Genomic DNA, 14,202 nt, shown 5'->3' with positions numbered 1-14,202 from the left:
AAAAAACAGTTTAAAAAGCGTTTAAAGTTTTTATTCTGTAAAGAGTGTTCAAGTCTATGACAAGATAGAAAATAGGGACAATCAAAACTTGAAAGTTTAAAGACTGAAATCCAGAATTTGAAAATATTAGCTAAAGGTCTGTGTGTCAACAATATTCTAATTTTGGAAAGTATCCCCAAACCAGGATTCTGGTTTTGGGATACTTTCCCCACAAAATTTTATACATCTATTGATCTATGAATTTTTGCAGGCCTCAGTAAATTTAGTTGCTATGAAAAGTGGAAAAAAATATATTTTGTAATAAGGATTTTGAAGACTCATTTTTGTAGTTTGAAAATTGGATGAAATACCTTGTGGTATTTATTTTGGTTTCTTATATTCTGTGTTCAAATCCCACTGATGTTAACTTTGCCTTTCATCCTCTTGGAGTTGATAAATATAGTACTAATCTAGAGTTGTGGACTGCTAAAAATGTAAGAATGTCAGGCAAGGTACCTTGCATTTATTCCAACTGCTTGCATTCTGAGTTCAGATCCTGTTGTGGCTATTTGTGTTACAGACTAAATCTATCATCTTGTTTAACATCAACACCTGTACTTTGAGTGAATTTAACAGGGTCCACTCAGTTGCATGCATTCAGGCCATGATTCTGATTTCAGGATACCTTCTTCTCTCTGTCTTACTAGTCTTGGAGGCCTTTAAGGGGTCATAGGCACTACATTTTCTTCCTGACTAAATGATAGAAATAACAAAACTGCAAAGTTTTCCACTCCTCACAGTAATTAAACATACTGACACCTAGAAACTCACTTGGATTTATTGTAAAAAATTTAACACTGGTGATAAGGAAACATGTTTGGTTGTAAAAAAATAAATAAAACTACTTTTTGTTGTCAAAAAGCAATAAATATCAATTGATGTTTCCTTATTCCTTTTCTTTTAGAGGTTTCTGTGTTTCTTGGAACAATTCATAGAGTTGACCAAGTTGTTCTGAACTAAAGCAATCCAAAAAGTCTGAGGACAAATTTTCTCCAATCACTCCAGTGCGATTTTTGTGACTGAGCTGTTTAGCTATAGTCACATAATATTTCTGTAAAATAAAGAAAAGTAAACAATCATTAATCAAGTGTTTTTTTTTCCTGTCTTCATTTTGAGTGTTAATTTTTTATTAGAAGCTCACTGTTTTAGTTTAAAGCTTAACTATTTATTTTCCCTGAGTAATCAGTCCTACAATTCCAGGTATTCTTGTGATGTTACATCATTTTGTTGTTTATCACTCAGACTATTTATGCTTCTCCGTTATCTCGGATTTGACATGTAGTGGTAAGAGAAAGCTTTGATGAGGAAGTCTATCAAAACTGAAACAGGTTTACAGTTGTCGTACTTACAATGATAAACTCATTCTCCATTACATTTGTGCTCTCATTCTACTTATAATTTAAATTTCAGGGTTGTCTCCCTTGTCCAGAATTTTATCACTAAGCTTAATAGAGTTTTTTCTTTTTACTTTCCTCACTTCTTGTGTAATATTAATCTGTTAGAACTTTTCTGATTCACTACATTAGGTATATTAGCAATCATTAACTTTATAGCTGTTACTTGTTGAGAAGTTCAGTCCCCGAGTGCAGCACCTTGAGCAAGTGTCTTTTATTATAACTCTGGGCGAACTAAAACTTTTGATTGAAATTTAATAACACCTGAAGTGTGTGCATGTGTTAATTTACATTTGTGCTCTATGGAAATCACAAGCTATGAGCAGTGTTGTTGTTGCTTCTCCTGTCAACAAATTATTTACTTGCTTCACACCAGTGTTTCTCAACCGTTTTTTTCTCCAGTGGATCCTTTTGATTCCAATGTTAATTGAATTAATTCTCATAACCATTCGATGCTTAAAAATTCCTATGATATTTTTATAATTAAATATTATTAGGAATTGTATAAAAAAAATTGTTAAAAATATTTTGTGCATTGTAGAAGTATAACTAATTTTATTGCACATTAATTTTAACAAAAAAATCTTACATGAACTTCCAAGGGTCATACAGACCCTTGTTGAGGACCACTGATTTACACCTTCAAAGAGGTATGAAATAAGAGATCTCTTACTTGGAAAAACAGGCAAAGGTTAGTGGTAGGAAGGACAATGCTTCAATAATATATTTTACAAAATAAAGACAAAGTAATAAAAAAAAGGGGAGAAAGAAAAGAAAGGAAAAAAACATCAATGCAGCACCAAGTGCTTCAATGGGTTGCACAACACAAGGTTCAACAGAACTTACTGAAGCAAGCCAGCATTACCACAGGTGATAGTGAGGCTGAGGCATTGGAAAAGTCAAGCACCCTCAGGGGTATCACCTAACTTCTCTGTAAGGCTAGCTGCCAACAATGACAAGAACTTCAGTGTTAGTGGCCCAGTCCCTCCAAATGTCTGAAATACCACATATTGGAAGAGATAGTTTACTGCCACATCCTGATACTTCAGGGTTTTGTTCCATTCAGTTATGGAAGCAGTGACTCTCCCATTTACTGCAGCATCCAGGATGTGAGAGGGAACAAAAGAGTCACAGACTGTAGCATCTCAGATGAAGCACCTACATCTTACCCAGGGTCAGAGGGTGAGACCATCTGATCTCTTCCCATCACTTCTGGATAATCCCACTGGCTCCAGAACTGAGGGGATATTAATCTGAGCTAGGGCTCATTTAATGATTAAGTTTAACTCGGTGTGACAAGTGAAACGACAAGCATTTAAGTGGCATGACAGATTCTGAAGACTTGTGGGATCAAGGGGCCTACCACAGCAACATCTCAGTCCCCCTACAGACGTCAGCTCCCATTCTGAGTCTGATGGAGATGCAGAGCTCATCAAGGCTGAGTAGACAGGGCATCAATTGAGTCCCCCAAGAATTTTGCACAAGAAAAAGTAGGCAACACCTTGAAAATTGATCAAGGAGGGAGTTGAAAGTAACACCTGAACACAGATTGTCCCATACTCTCTATTTCCATCAATCCTCAACTGTAATAGGAACTGACAAACCATGCTCTCTCCACTGTAACAGAGCTTCATCCATCTCCCTGTTGGAATTAGTCCATGTTGGAGAGGAGAGGATGTTGCTTACTGAAGGGAAGCAATAATATATTCGTCTAAACTATGTTAGCAGGAAAATAAACATATAAATTTAAGAACATTTGTAAGATGGGAGAGAAAAATTAGAAGTTTATTCTTCAATAGAATTGGGTGAAGGCATAATTTTTTTTTACCATTAATCAAGAAGGAAGAACAGTCTAGTTTGAGGATATCTTCCAGGGTCTCTGGATTCAGAAGGGCAAGAGAGAAGAAAGTATCCTAAGACTGGAGACCTGGCTCAAACGTTTGCAACAGAGTAGATTACACTAAAGATACCAGAAGATTAGCTCATGATGTTAAACTAGATGACAATCTACTGAAATTCTCTAATTTCTGTTTGATTGCACAGTGTGACAATCTGAACAGAGGTCTTCTAACATAGCTGTGGGTCAACTAAAGTCTTGTGAGGGAAATTTGTTAGGTAAAAACTGCAGAAGTTTGTTGGAGGGTCTGTTGCATTCTTGGATGGTAGATTTAATTCATTAGCTGTTTTAACATTACCATCTTGTACTTGGGTACTTTCAATGGAGTCTTCTCTGTTGTAAGTATTTGAGCCAGGTCTCCAGTTTGAAATTAACTTTATCCGTCTTGAGGGCCCAAGCCCTTCCTTCCCCAACAAAGCCATGAAAAAAACATTTCCCTTTACTTTCATGCCATCATTACTTTGTAATAATAATAATGAAATTATTGTATACAGTGCTCAGGTGCACTATGTACATAACGGGTGTTTTTATTTATGTAGATAATGGCTTAATTTTTCTGAGTTAAGCAACAATAATTATAAATATCTAAATACCATGAATTTATTCAGAGTAGTTGTACCTCATATGATTTTTTTTTCACACTTCATAGACCTGAAATTACCATTCTAGCTTTTTTTTTCTCCCCAATTTTTTTTTTCCCTTTTCTTATCAGTACAGGTAACACTACCCAATTTTTTGTGGGGGTGAAACTTTTCTTCAGTGTCAAAACTCCGTAATTCTATGTTTCTACGCACCCCGTTCAGTTGTCTTTGCCCGTGTAATAACAAACATACACGCATACAAGAATAAAAGGACCCTACCGTCCATTCATGCATAAAGATATCTGTTTGCTTGGTGTCTGAAGTTTTGTTACGGCGAAACTCATCTTTAACATATTGGTCTCCGATTGCTCTGTAATGAATGGGAAGGCCCAGATGGATTTTCAAAATAGCTTTATACAAGGCTTTTACACGTCTCACATGTCCTGAATTACTCGCCATAGTAAACAGTTATTATTCCGCTTAATTTTATATTATCATTAGTACAATTATCACAGATCATTAAAAAGCAACATTAGATACTAAGGAAATAGTTCCTAGCTTAGAGATTTCTGTTCTGAAGTCAATTCAAGCTAGGGATGAAGTTTGCTTCCATTCTTCAAAGGACGGTGAAGTTCAATTCATGAACTGGCATCAGTTATTGGTTCCCTTACAAAATTTCCTTTGTGCCCAAACAATAAAGCATTACTATTGTGGTCGTTGTTAATATTAGATGACCACGCAAAATCTTTGCTGTGTTACAACCACGTGGGACAAGGTCATCGAGGGTCAAATTGACGTTTCGTTTATTTATTATGAAACGTACGTCAATCACGTGACCTCCAAATAATAACAGCTGTACCTTTGTGAGCTAGCAGCTTAATTTTCTTTTTTCTTCTTATTTCATATTGTTTTCTGCAATGTATTTTGCTTTACCATAAAATAATTTAGAATATTTAGTAACAACTTTTATTAGTAAAATAACCAATTCTTAATAGAAGTTGTTTTTTTAGTTTTCAAAGCCTTTATTTTTTTATAACAAAATATAATAAAGTTTTCGCTATTTTAATGTTTATATAGATATAAAATCTGTACACCGTTTATTATGTGCATAATTTGTAGTATATATTTGGCTTGAAATGCTAAATTTTATATTTCGTTATTAGTGTATAGCTAGCTCTGTATATTAAATAAGAGGTGGGGAGTGACGTCATCTTGTGAGTAATGTCTTCCTGTAGACGAGACGTCTGTGGTGGGTATTGAGAAATTATCTTCACTGATATCCTCACAGATTGACGGACAAAGATGTCTGACCGAAAAGCGGAGTTAGAACGCAAGAAAGCTCGTCTAGAGCAGATGAGAAAAGAGAGACAAGAAAAGGAGCAACGTCGCAAGATAAAAGATGTAAGCTTTTGATTTGTCATTATTTTTTTAGTCGCGGCTGCGAGGAGATTGGAGCGATTCCGGCTTAAATCCATTTAATTAATGCTGTTGAGATAGACATACTGTATTAAAGCATTGCATTCTGTATTCACAGAAGCCTTTTGACTTTGTAAGACATCAACAATTTCCATGTATGTATGTAAGATTGATGAAGTCTTATAAATCGTCTGTCTTTTAAGCTTCATTATGGAGGTTGCAGCCGTCCGTTTTTCTTCTCAAATACAGTTAATGCTTCGACATTGTCTATCATCCATCAGCAAGAAAAGAGATGAGTGAATGTAATAAATATAAATTGTATATTAGTATTGAATCAATTATTTATATCTTATTGTCTTAGAAAATATGCTTTTCTATGTGTGTGTGTGGGTGAGAATGAAAAGTATTATGGCCGTTCTTCTTTAAAGCTAACGCCTTCTATTTTTGAGTACAGCTCAACTCTTTCATTCTTTAGCATTTTGTGACCATATTTAATATTTATTTTGATGTTAAAGCCTATCGTGATATAAAATTGTGCATATAATGGTATTTGTATGCATATCTTAACATTTTTTTTTAACCCGTTATCGTTGTCAGCTGTTGTCGGCGTTGGGAATGGGTTTGTAAGACATCAACATAATTTATGTTTGTGACAGGTGATGCGGTTGCGAGGCGGAGTTCATGGGGAACTACGTTCGCCACCCGCTTTCGATTCTAAGAGTGCTCCTTTCTTTTATGCCATTTTTGGTAACGCATGATGGTTACTCTCTCCCTTAAAAAAAAAAAAAAAAAAGCTGCACCCTAATGTCAATGTAATAAATAAATAAATAAATAAAAAAGACAACCCATTTTACTAAAGAAAATCGCTGTCTGAAAATTCTTTGGAATATAAACTTTAAATGAAGCAGCGCAAATAAAATTCAGACTATTGATCATATATATATATAGTCATTCGAAATTGATGATTTTTTTTTCTCTTTTGCTATTCCAAGTTTCTCTCTTTTATGCGTTGGCTCAGACATATATTGAGTACAGTTTGTACATTCAGCTTGTATAATATGTATGCATGAATGTAAAGAGGTGGTGTGAAATTGTGCAGTTGACCCGGTCGTGGAAGAGTTGGCGAAAGCTTTTCATATTCCATATAAAATTGAATAATTAATACAATTAAAAAATGCATGAAATACATTTTTGTGCGTTCTCTGATGGCCAAAACGACTCTTTGCTATGTAATTTTATATATAAAGTGCCGGGATCACTTGTAGACGCAAAGGGACCACTAGTTTTGTAGTAACTTTGCGTCCCTGGCAGCCTTTTACTTTTCACCAGTCTATGTTCGATTAAATAGCAACGAATAAGCTATTGATTGACTCCTTCCGTGCCACCTCTCAGTGAGACAAATAAACGAGTTACGACTGACCTTTTACTTGGCTGTCCAACTTGCTCATAATAGCAGCCAAGTCCCCCACCCCCACCCGCAAATCAACCTACTACCTTAAGAGCCAGATTACCTGGATAATGTATTCCGGTGGAGATAAACAATATGTACATCACCCGTTTTCGGCGTAACAAAAACCCCAGCCCTTACCACCGGGTGTACGTATTCTTTACTTTCGTCATGTATTCCTAGATATGCTATAAAAACAAAACAAGATACTGAAATGCTTTTGATTCTGTTAACACTTATATCGATGAGAAAACATTTTAAGTGTCAACAGTTGGCGTTTAAAAATGTCTATATTGTATGTATAATGAAAGCTCTGAAGGAGAAAAGATTTAATATGTATCGATTGCTTTCTTACAGGAAGGTAGATGGTAAGAGAGAGTATATGATTGTGTGTTACTATGTCATATTTGGAACTTCACACTTCTGAATTTAGATGCAGCTCTATATTGACAACGTTGTTATTGGGATTATTTCAGGTAGTAAGGCGTTACAGTAGTGTCCCTCCTGTTTTATTTTCCAGACATATTGTAACTAGGATTACGTTATTCAATTCATTTTTAAAAATCTATTTTGAAAGACGGTATGGTGTGATATGAGGGAGAGTGGACTGTTATTACTAACAAATCGAGTGACCCAGTAGTGTCTCTGTTTGCTTGTTGAATTTAGATCCAGCTGGAAGGATGTCAAAGAAATAAGTACCAGTCATGTGTGTGTGTGTGTGTGTGAAGCTAACATTTTCTACAACGCAACAAGTATTACGAGAGAAATCAATGTGTACTGTTTATGCAGTAACAGTTGGTGCGGCAGATATGGATTTCTGATCACTAGTAAAATACTGCCATGTATTTGGTCAGTTAAATATAACCTTTCCTTTTTAGCAAATAAGATCTATCTCAGTGTTTCTCTTGGAGTGGGTTAGCATAAAAATTGAAAAGAAGTGGCTGGGGTGGACAAATTTTCCCGTTCTTTTGTTTCAGTCATTAGACTGGCTATGTCCAGGTTTAGATAATTACATATTTTTAAGTGTAGTACTTATTCTATCTGTCTCTTTGCAGACTGCTTAGTTGTCAATCAGTGAGACAAATATTAAGATGTACATATATATACATGCATATCTACTCACACATAGACGGTGAGCTTTTGCACAGGTTCTGTCTATCTTCCAAATTCACTCATAAGACATTGATTGGCCCTGAGATATAACAGAAGACACATGTGATTGCAAAATGAACTTCTTAACCACACATCTATTTATATAACACTTTCAATATTGTATTTTCAATTTTTGAAACATTTCTAACATATTGGCAAAAGAATGTAGAATTATCTGGTTGCAAACTGTATTTTTTTTTCTCATTAGGGTGACTTAGGAAGCAAAATAATTCACTATTTAGTTGTGAAAGCCTACTATTAGTCCATTTGAGAACTGCTGATCTATTTGTCATCATCATCATCATCATTTAGCGTCCGTTTTCCATGCTAGCATGGGTTGGACGGTTTAACTGGGGTCTGTGAAGCCGGAAGGCTTCATCAGGCCCAGTCAGGTTTGGCAGTGTTTCTACGGCTGGATGCCCTTCCTAACGCCAACCACTCCGCGAGTGTAGTGGGTGTTTTTTACGTGCCACCTGCACAGGTGCCAGACAGAGCTGGCACAACGGCCACGAACGGATGGTGCTTTTACGTGTCACCGGCACGGGGCCAGCCGAGGCTGGCAACGAACACGAGCGGATGGTGCTTTTACGTACCACCGACACGGGGCCAGACAGAGCTGGCAAACGGCCACGAACGGACGGTGCTTTTACGTGTCACCGGCACGGGGGCCAGCCGAGGCTGGCAACGAACACGAACGGATGGTGCTTTTACGTGTCACCGGCACGGGGGCCAGCCAAGGCTGGCAACGAACACGAGCGGATGGTGCTTTTACGTGTCACCGGCACGTAAAAAGAAAATCAAACAAAATGGAAATAAAACTATTGGAACATAGTCTTCTAAATTTAAGAAATTAATATGTCAGATTTGTCTTTTGTCCTTGTAGAGTTAATAAAGTACCAGTTCAAAACTGGGGTTGATGCAATTGATTAGGCCTTCCTTCCAAATTTCTGACCTTTGCCTCTGTAAGAACTTATTTAAGGGTGATGGATTGGTAGATTGTTAGTGTTGGACAACATGCCGTGTGGTATTTGTTCCAACTCAGTATTCTGAGTTCCACCAAGGTCAACTAATCCTTTCACTCTTTCCAGATTGATGAAGTACCAATCAAGTACTGGAGACTGTATAATTTGACTTCCTCTTAGTCAGGCTTTGTGCTTATGTTAGAAACAGTTATCATTAGTCATTATATTGATCTTGGAATTCAACTGGTACTTATCTGGAAATGGTTAATTATCAGAGTTGAATTGTGATAGGAGTCAATATAATCATAATTAACTGTACTCTCCCACAAAATTTGAAGCAGTCTGCTTATGAAAATAGTTTTGATAAAAAAACAAAAAAAAAAACCCACCATTTTAATGTGAGAAATTATTGGCACTGTTCTTTCAATTAAGTTTTTTGATGGATTTTCTTGTGCCATAATTATAATAAAGTTTAATACTTCTAGTCTTCTCTTCAATAGTAATATCAATACAATAAAGACATTTTTTTTTTTTGCATGTCAAGAGTTCTTTGAACATCCAACATAGTTTCCTTTGTTCCATCAAGTCCTAGATCATCTTTACATCAGCCAACAAGGGAGTCTCTATGTTATAGCTCAGTTTACTGGAAATAGGGAAATTTTCTTCTATCTTAAAGAAAAAAGTTACATTGATAATGTAGTCCTAGATACTTATAGCTAAATAAAAGACAACATTGTCAGAGGTAGATCGTCTTTGATCATAGGTCTGCTTGCTCTGTCTGGGCTGATGTAAGGGCTGCAACAACAGCTAATTTTCTTTTCTACTAGAAAGTGCAGAAAACATAATTAGTATCGGCCATTTCAGCTAAACTAACTTAATACATGTATATTATTATCCTAATCTTCTTTAATCCCAGCTTTACTTTGGTATTATACTCTGTAAGTTAATACACAATTTGTTCATCTCTTGTACATATCTCTTTTATTCAGACAAATTTATTTTTAAAAATATTGATTTGGCAGATGGTGTAGTAAGGTGGTAAGTTCTTAGTGAGCTAAGTATGTAACATAGTTTTAATTCTCATTTGGAACTGTTATATATCCTATACTATTAATACCTTTGAGAGAAGTATGAACTTCACAACATGGTATTTCTTTCTAAAAATCTATAACAAAACATCGTGTTTTAAGACATTGTCATGGTTGGATTTTGCCATTTGTCCTTTTGTAATTAATGAGTACTTGTAATATTCATGTGTCAACTTGATTGATTTAACATCCTCTCTCACAAAAGTGCTCTGGATTGGCAAGATTGTTAGTATTGTACAAAATCCCTTTATTCGGTTGTCTCATTCTGTTTTCAAGTCCTGTTGAAGTTACTTTTTCCTTTCATTTCTCTGGGATCAATAAAGTAATGGAACCAGTCCAGTACTAGGTTCAATGTAATCGACTGTTTCCCTTCCCTCAAAATTTCTGACTGTGTGACTAAACTAGAAATATTTATTAGGAAATTAAGTAGCAAAATTGGTAGAGCATCAGAAGAAATACCTTGTGGTAGTTATGAAAAAGTAAATATCAGTCAAGTTAGTTTTTCTTCACTTGTTGCAGTTCCTTTTACTCTATGACTTAGCATTATTTTGTTGTGATAAAGTCAAAGTGAACTAAGGTAGCTGTTAATGTTTTTATATTTGCTATTATTTGTTGTACTATAATGTTACTGTAATTGAATCATTGTGGCTTATAAAGAAATAATAATATTATCATTGTAATTATCCTTAGTTTATTGTCCATGTTTCCATATGATGAGTCTACACTGTATTTCTCATAAGGTCCAACATTCTAGGACCAGATCAATGGCTTACAATTTGTGTTGTCAAGGTTACAGTGAATATTCCAATTTCTTTCCAAAAGCCAGTCTGAAATTACAAAGAAACCACTGAGTCTTCTCACTTGATTGTTACTAAAAAAGATTTCCATTTACTATGGTTGAAAGCCTCTTTTTCCCATTCCTCTAACTTCAACAATTTTCTCCATTGCTCTCCAAACTACTCCAATCATCAGCAGTTCTTTGACTCTCTCACATCATCTATTAAGGACATCTGTCACAATTTGTCTCACAGTTACTTGAAGCTCCTGACTCAGATACTTCTACATTAACTCTGAAGGCCAAATAGTTTCATATAATGAACTGTTTGCAGCAGTTAGTCCTCTCATCTACTTTTATATCTTTGACTGAGACACTGACTCATCAAGCAGTCATGGTTTCTTCTCTTCAAATCCAGCCTGTATCCCTCCATTACTATCTTTCTCCTTATTGGATCATTTGATCATACTTACTCTTGCAAGTCACGCTACGTCTGCCTCCTCTATATATGAATCCCTCACCCTTTCTTTCTTCAGGTTTACTAGTTGAAACTCTGTCACTTATCTCTTGATAGCAGATGTTTCACTTTTGATTCATTTGAAACAGTTAAGCAAATGACCAATACCATCTTCCTTGGTTTTTTTCTCCACATTCCTCACTGCCCACAAGAATTTCTGTAAACTATTAAGTCTTGGTATTAAATGTTTCATTAATACACTTACAATATTCTTCTTTAATGTGAATACAAATAATTTCTTATTGATATTTAAAATTGTTGTTTAATATCTCTTTGTTTTAGAATGAAGAAGTGAAACCAGGAAAACCCCCACAAGACCTGAGAGCTGAAACTGATGCTTTACTTCAAGACTTGGGTATACCACCAAATGGTTAGTATCGGTAGCAAGATTTTGGGATTTCTGAAGGAAACATTTTTAATTAATTATAAACCAACAAGAAAAATGATTTTTCATTAGATTAGAATCTTATAAAAATTAAAATTTTTGAAGTCTTTGAAAATCTGTAGAAGAGTTTTGATGTATTGAGTAGGGAGATGTCTCATTCACATGATACTAAGAATAATAGAGTAACTTGCTCTTGGTCTTATGAAAGTATGCAGAAATGGCATACATATTATGTATTTAGGAAAGGAAAGTATATGTGTATATATATATATATATATATATATATATATATATATATAATTATATAATATAATTATATATAAAACAATGATCACTATTTGATTGGATATTTGTTTGCTGTATTATCCATTGTGGTGCAATGTCTCTAAGGCAAACACAATTTCCATTTAAATGCTCTTCTATTCTTGATTTTTTTTCACCTCTTATAAGATTGTTTAATTTATATATACAGTATATATAAAATAGCACCAACAGATGTTATACATATATTGAATCAAGAATTCTCATAATAAACCTATCCAAGCATTTAAGGCTGTGCAGAGAAAGCTGACAGCTATAAGAGAATAATGATATAAATATATACAGGAGGTATTTTTATTTTACTGAACATAGCAGCAGAATGTATTGTCAGAAGGGAAAAGACAAGCTGGCGATTAAGCCTTTCATAACCATATTTCTGTTGAAATATGCTGCCTTTCTTTTAGTTAATTTTGTAAAATAATGAATTTATTTAATTATTTTTGGGCATTTGGAACATAAACTAACACGAAATTATAATGGAAGGTTTAATTTAGATAACTTTAAAATGAGGAGCTTGTATCAGGAGCAGTTTCAAGAGGTTGAAATCAAATGGGTTAAGATTACTTACATAAGTTCATTTTTAGATGCATCTAGGTATAGACAAGAATTAATATCTTACACATTTTCCAATTTCCTTTAAAAAAAACAAAACACAAAAAATCCCTAGAAAATATTGAATATTAAATGATGTGAGGGATAGTTGTTTATTAAATTCAGTGTTGCAAAAATAAGCTACTTGTGATGTCTCAAGATTTAATTTTTTACATTAGAATGTGGTGTCTTGGTCTTTATTCTAAATCTATTTTTAATTTCTCTTCTGTATGTTCACTGATAATATAATTATCAAAAATATTTCAATTTTATTCTTAACTTTGCTTATATTTATTACAGATTTGTCCTATTTTTATTATTATTTTTTTATTATATTTTCATTTCTATCCACTCTCATGAAGTTTGGAACAGACTTGGTAACTAATTTAATTCTACAGAACTTCTCCTTTAGCATGCTGTTGGTCTCACCAGATACAACTTTTCTTGGCTCCACAATGCTTAACCATTTAAATTTTTTTTCTTTATTACTGAGAATGAAGTCAAAGTTTGTTATATATTTTTTTACCTTCTAGCACTTTCTTCTGATGTAATACATAACATTGGGAGACCTTTGCTAGAAAATGGGGAATATAGTCGATTCAGGTGGTAGAAAACTGCTTTAGATGCTTTGTGGTAAATCCTTCATTGTTCTGAGTTGAAATACTACCCAGAGCTTGACTTTACTTTTCCTCCTTCCATGATATTCCACTGGGATACAGAAAAGGCTTTGTGCCTAAAGAATCATGTGTATGTTTATGTGTTATATATATAAATATATATATGGCTCAAAAATTATGTTTAATAAAGAAAACAGGAAACTTGACAGAGCCTTGTGGTTCACCAGATCCTCTCAAAACCACCCAATCCATGACAGTAGGGAAAAGGGATGTTAAATGATGATCACTTGTTTGATGTCTGTTTTTCCAATCTAGCATGGGTTGAGATGGGGACTTAGGGGTAGGATTTTACAGCAGATGCTCTTCTTGTCACCAACCTTCACTGGTTTTTTTTTCAATTAAGGGATTTTTTATTCCATAATTATTTGAAGGTGCAGAGCAACAGTTCATAATGCCAACAAGGAATGTAAACATATCATCAGAACTTCAAAATGTAGCATTTGGACACAGCTGTTTGGATGCTGACGACTTGGCATGGTTGACTGGACATCCAACCTGTTTTGGCACTGGAATCAAATACACACACACATGCATGTGCACACAGAAATAAGCTCATACAAATAGAGTGAGAAAAGGGAGAGAAAGTGGGGGCATGTGAGAAGAGAATAAGAGAAGTATTAAAATGTCTGATGCCAAGTAAGTCAGCAACATTAAATAGGTGATGCCAAATGGCTGTGCAAAAATGTCTTGTACCCATGTCAGTGATAAATGAAACTGAGTATTTATGCACAGACTGCTCACATTTACAGACATGTTTAGCTCTCTCTCTCTCTGTCTGTCTGTCTCTCTCTCTGCTGTACTTGCTTTGGACTGCAGGGTGACCTGCTGTGCTTGAGGAGACCTATTGAGTCAAGTACATCAACATCAAAATCAAAATCAAATGGAAATTGTAGTTGTGATACCCGTGCCAGTGGCACGTAAAAAACACCATCTGAACATGGCTGATGCTAGCGCTGCGCT

General features: G+C 34.8%; 2 protein-coding genes across 39 annotated transcripts in view; one reads left to right on the top strand and one right to left on the bottom strand.

Annotated features, from left to right (window-relative positions):
• Positions 1 to 9: 9 nt before the first annotated feature.
• On the bottom strand, positions 10 to 4,775 carry LOC115213488 (succinate dehydrogenase assembly factor 3, mitochondrial). Its single transcript, XM_029782484.2, has 2 exons — positions 4,191 to 4,775; positions 10 to 1,090 (listed from the first exon to the last, which is right to left on the bottom strand). The coding sequence occupies exons 1-2, from the start codon at positions 4,368 to 4,370 to the stop codon at positions 926 to 928; spliced, it is 345 nt and encodes a 114-aa protein (XP_029638344.1). The 5' UTR covers positions 4,371 to 4,775; the 3' UTR covers positions 10 to 925.
• Positions 4,776 to 5,095: 320 nt separating this feature from the next.
• LOC115212820 (cytoplasmic dynein 1 intermediate chain 2) overlaps positions 5,096 to 14,202 on the top strand; it is an 82,041-nt gene continuing 72,934 nt past the window's right edge. For 35 of the 38 annotated variants that reach the window (XM_036503794.1, XM_036503792.1, XM_036503779.1 and 32 more), the window contains exons 1-3: positions 5,097 to 5,312; positions 11,551 to 11,638; positions 12,928 to 12,942. In XM_036503794.1, coding sequence (XP_036359687.1) covers positions 5,214 to 5,312; positions 11,551 to 11,638; positions 12,928 to 12,942 — 202 coding nt within the window. In that variant the 5' untranslated portion in view covers positions 5,097 to 5,213. Of the gene's footprint in view, positions 5,313 to 11,550; positions 11,639 to 12,927; positions 12,943 to 14,202 lie in introns of all 38 variants that reach the window. The other 3 variants (XM_036503760.1, XM_036503756.1, XM_029781553.2) reach the window with 2 other exon arrangements.

This window comes from Octopus sinensis, linkage group LG6 (genome assembly GCF_006345805.1).
Source record: "Octopus sinensis linkage group LG6, ASM634580v1, whole genome shotgun sequence".
Lineage (NCBI taxonomy): Eukaryota > Metazoa > Mollusca > Cephalopoda > Octopoda > Octopodidae > Octopus > Octopus sinensis.
The sequence above is the reverse complement of the archived record's forward strand: the minus strand, read 5'-3'. Positions and strand labels throughout refer to the sequence as shown.

What these genes read in the sequence shown, in the direction of transcription:
- LOC115213488 (XM_029782484.2), bottom strand. Translation starts at nt 4,370, where the DNA reads ATGGCGAGTAATTCAGGACATGTGAGACGTGTAAAAGCCTTGTATAAA. An exon ending in TCTTTATGCATGAATGGACG is followed by an intron (nt 1,091 to 4,190) that starts GTAGGGTCCTTT and finishes TTTATTTTACAG; the next exon opens with AAATATTATGTGACTATAGC.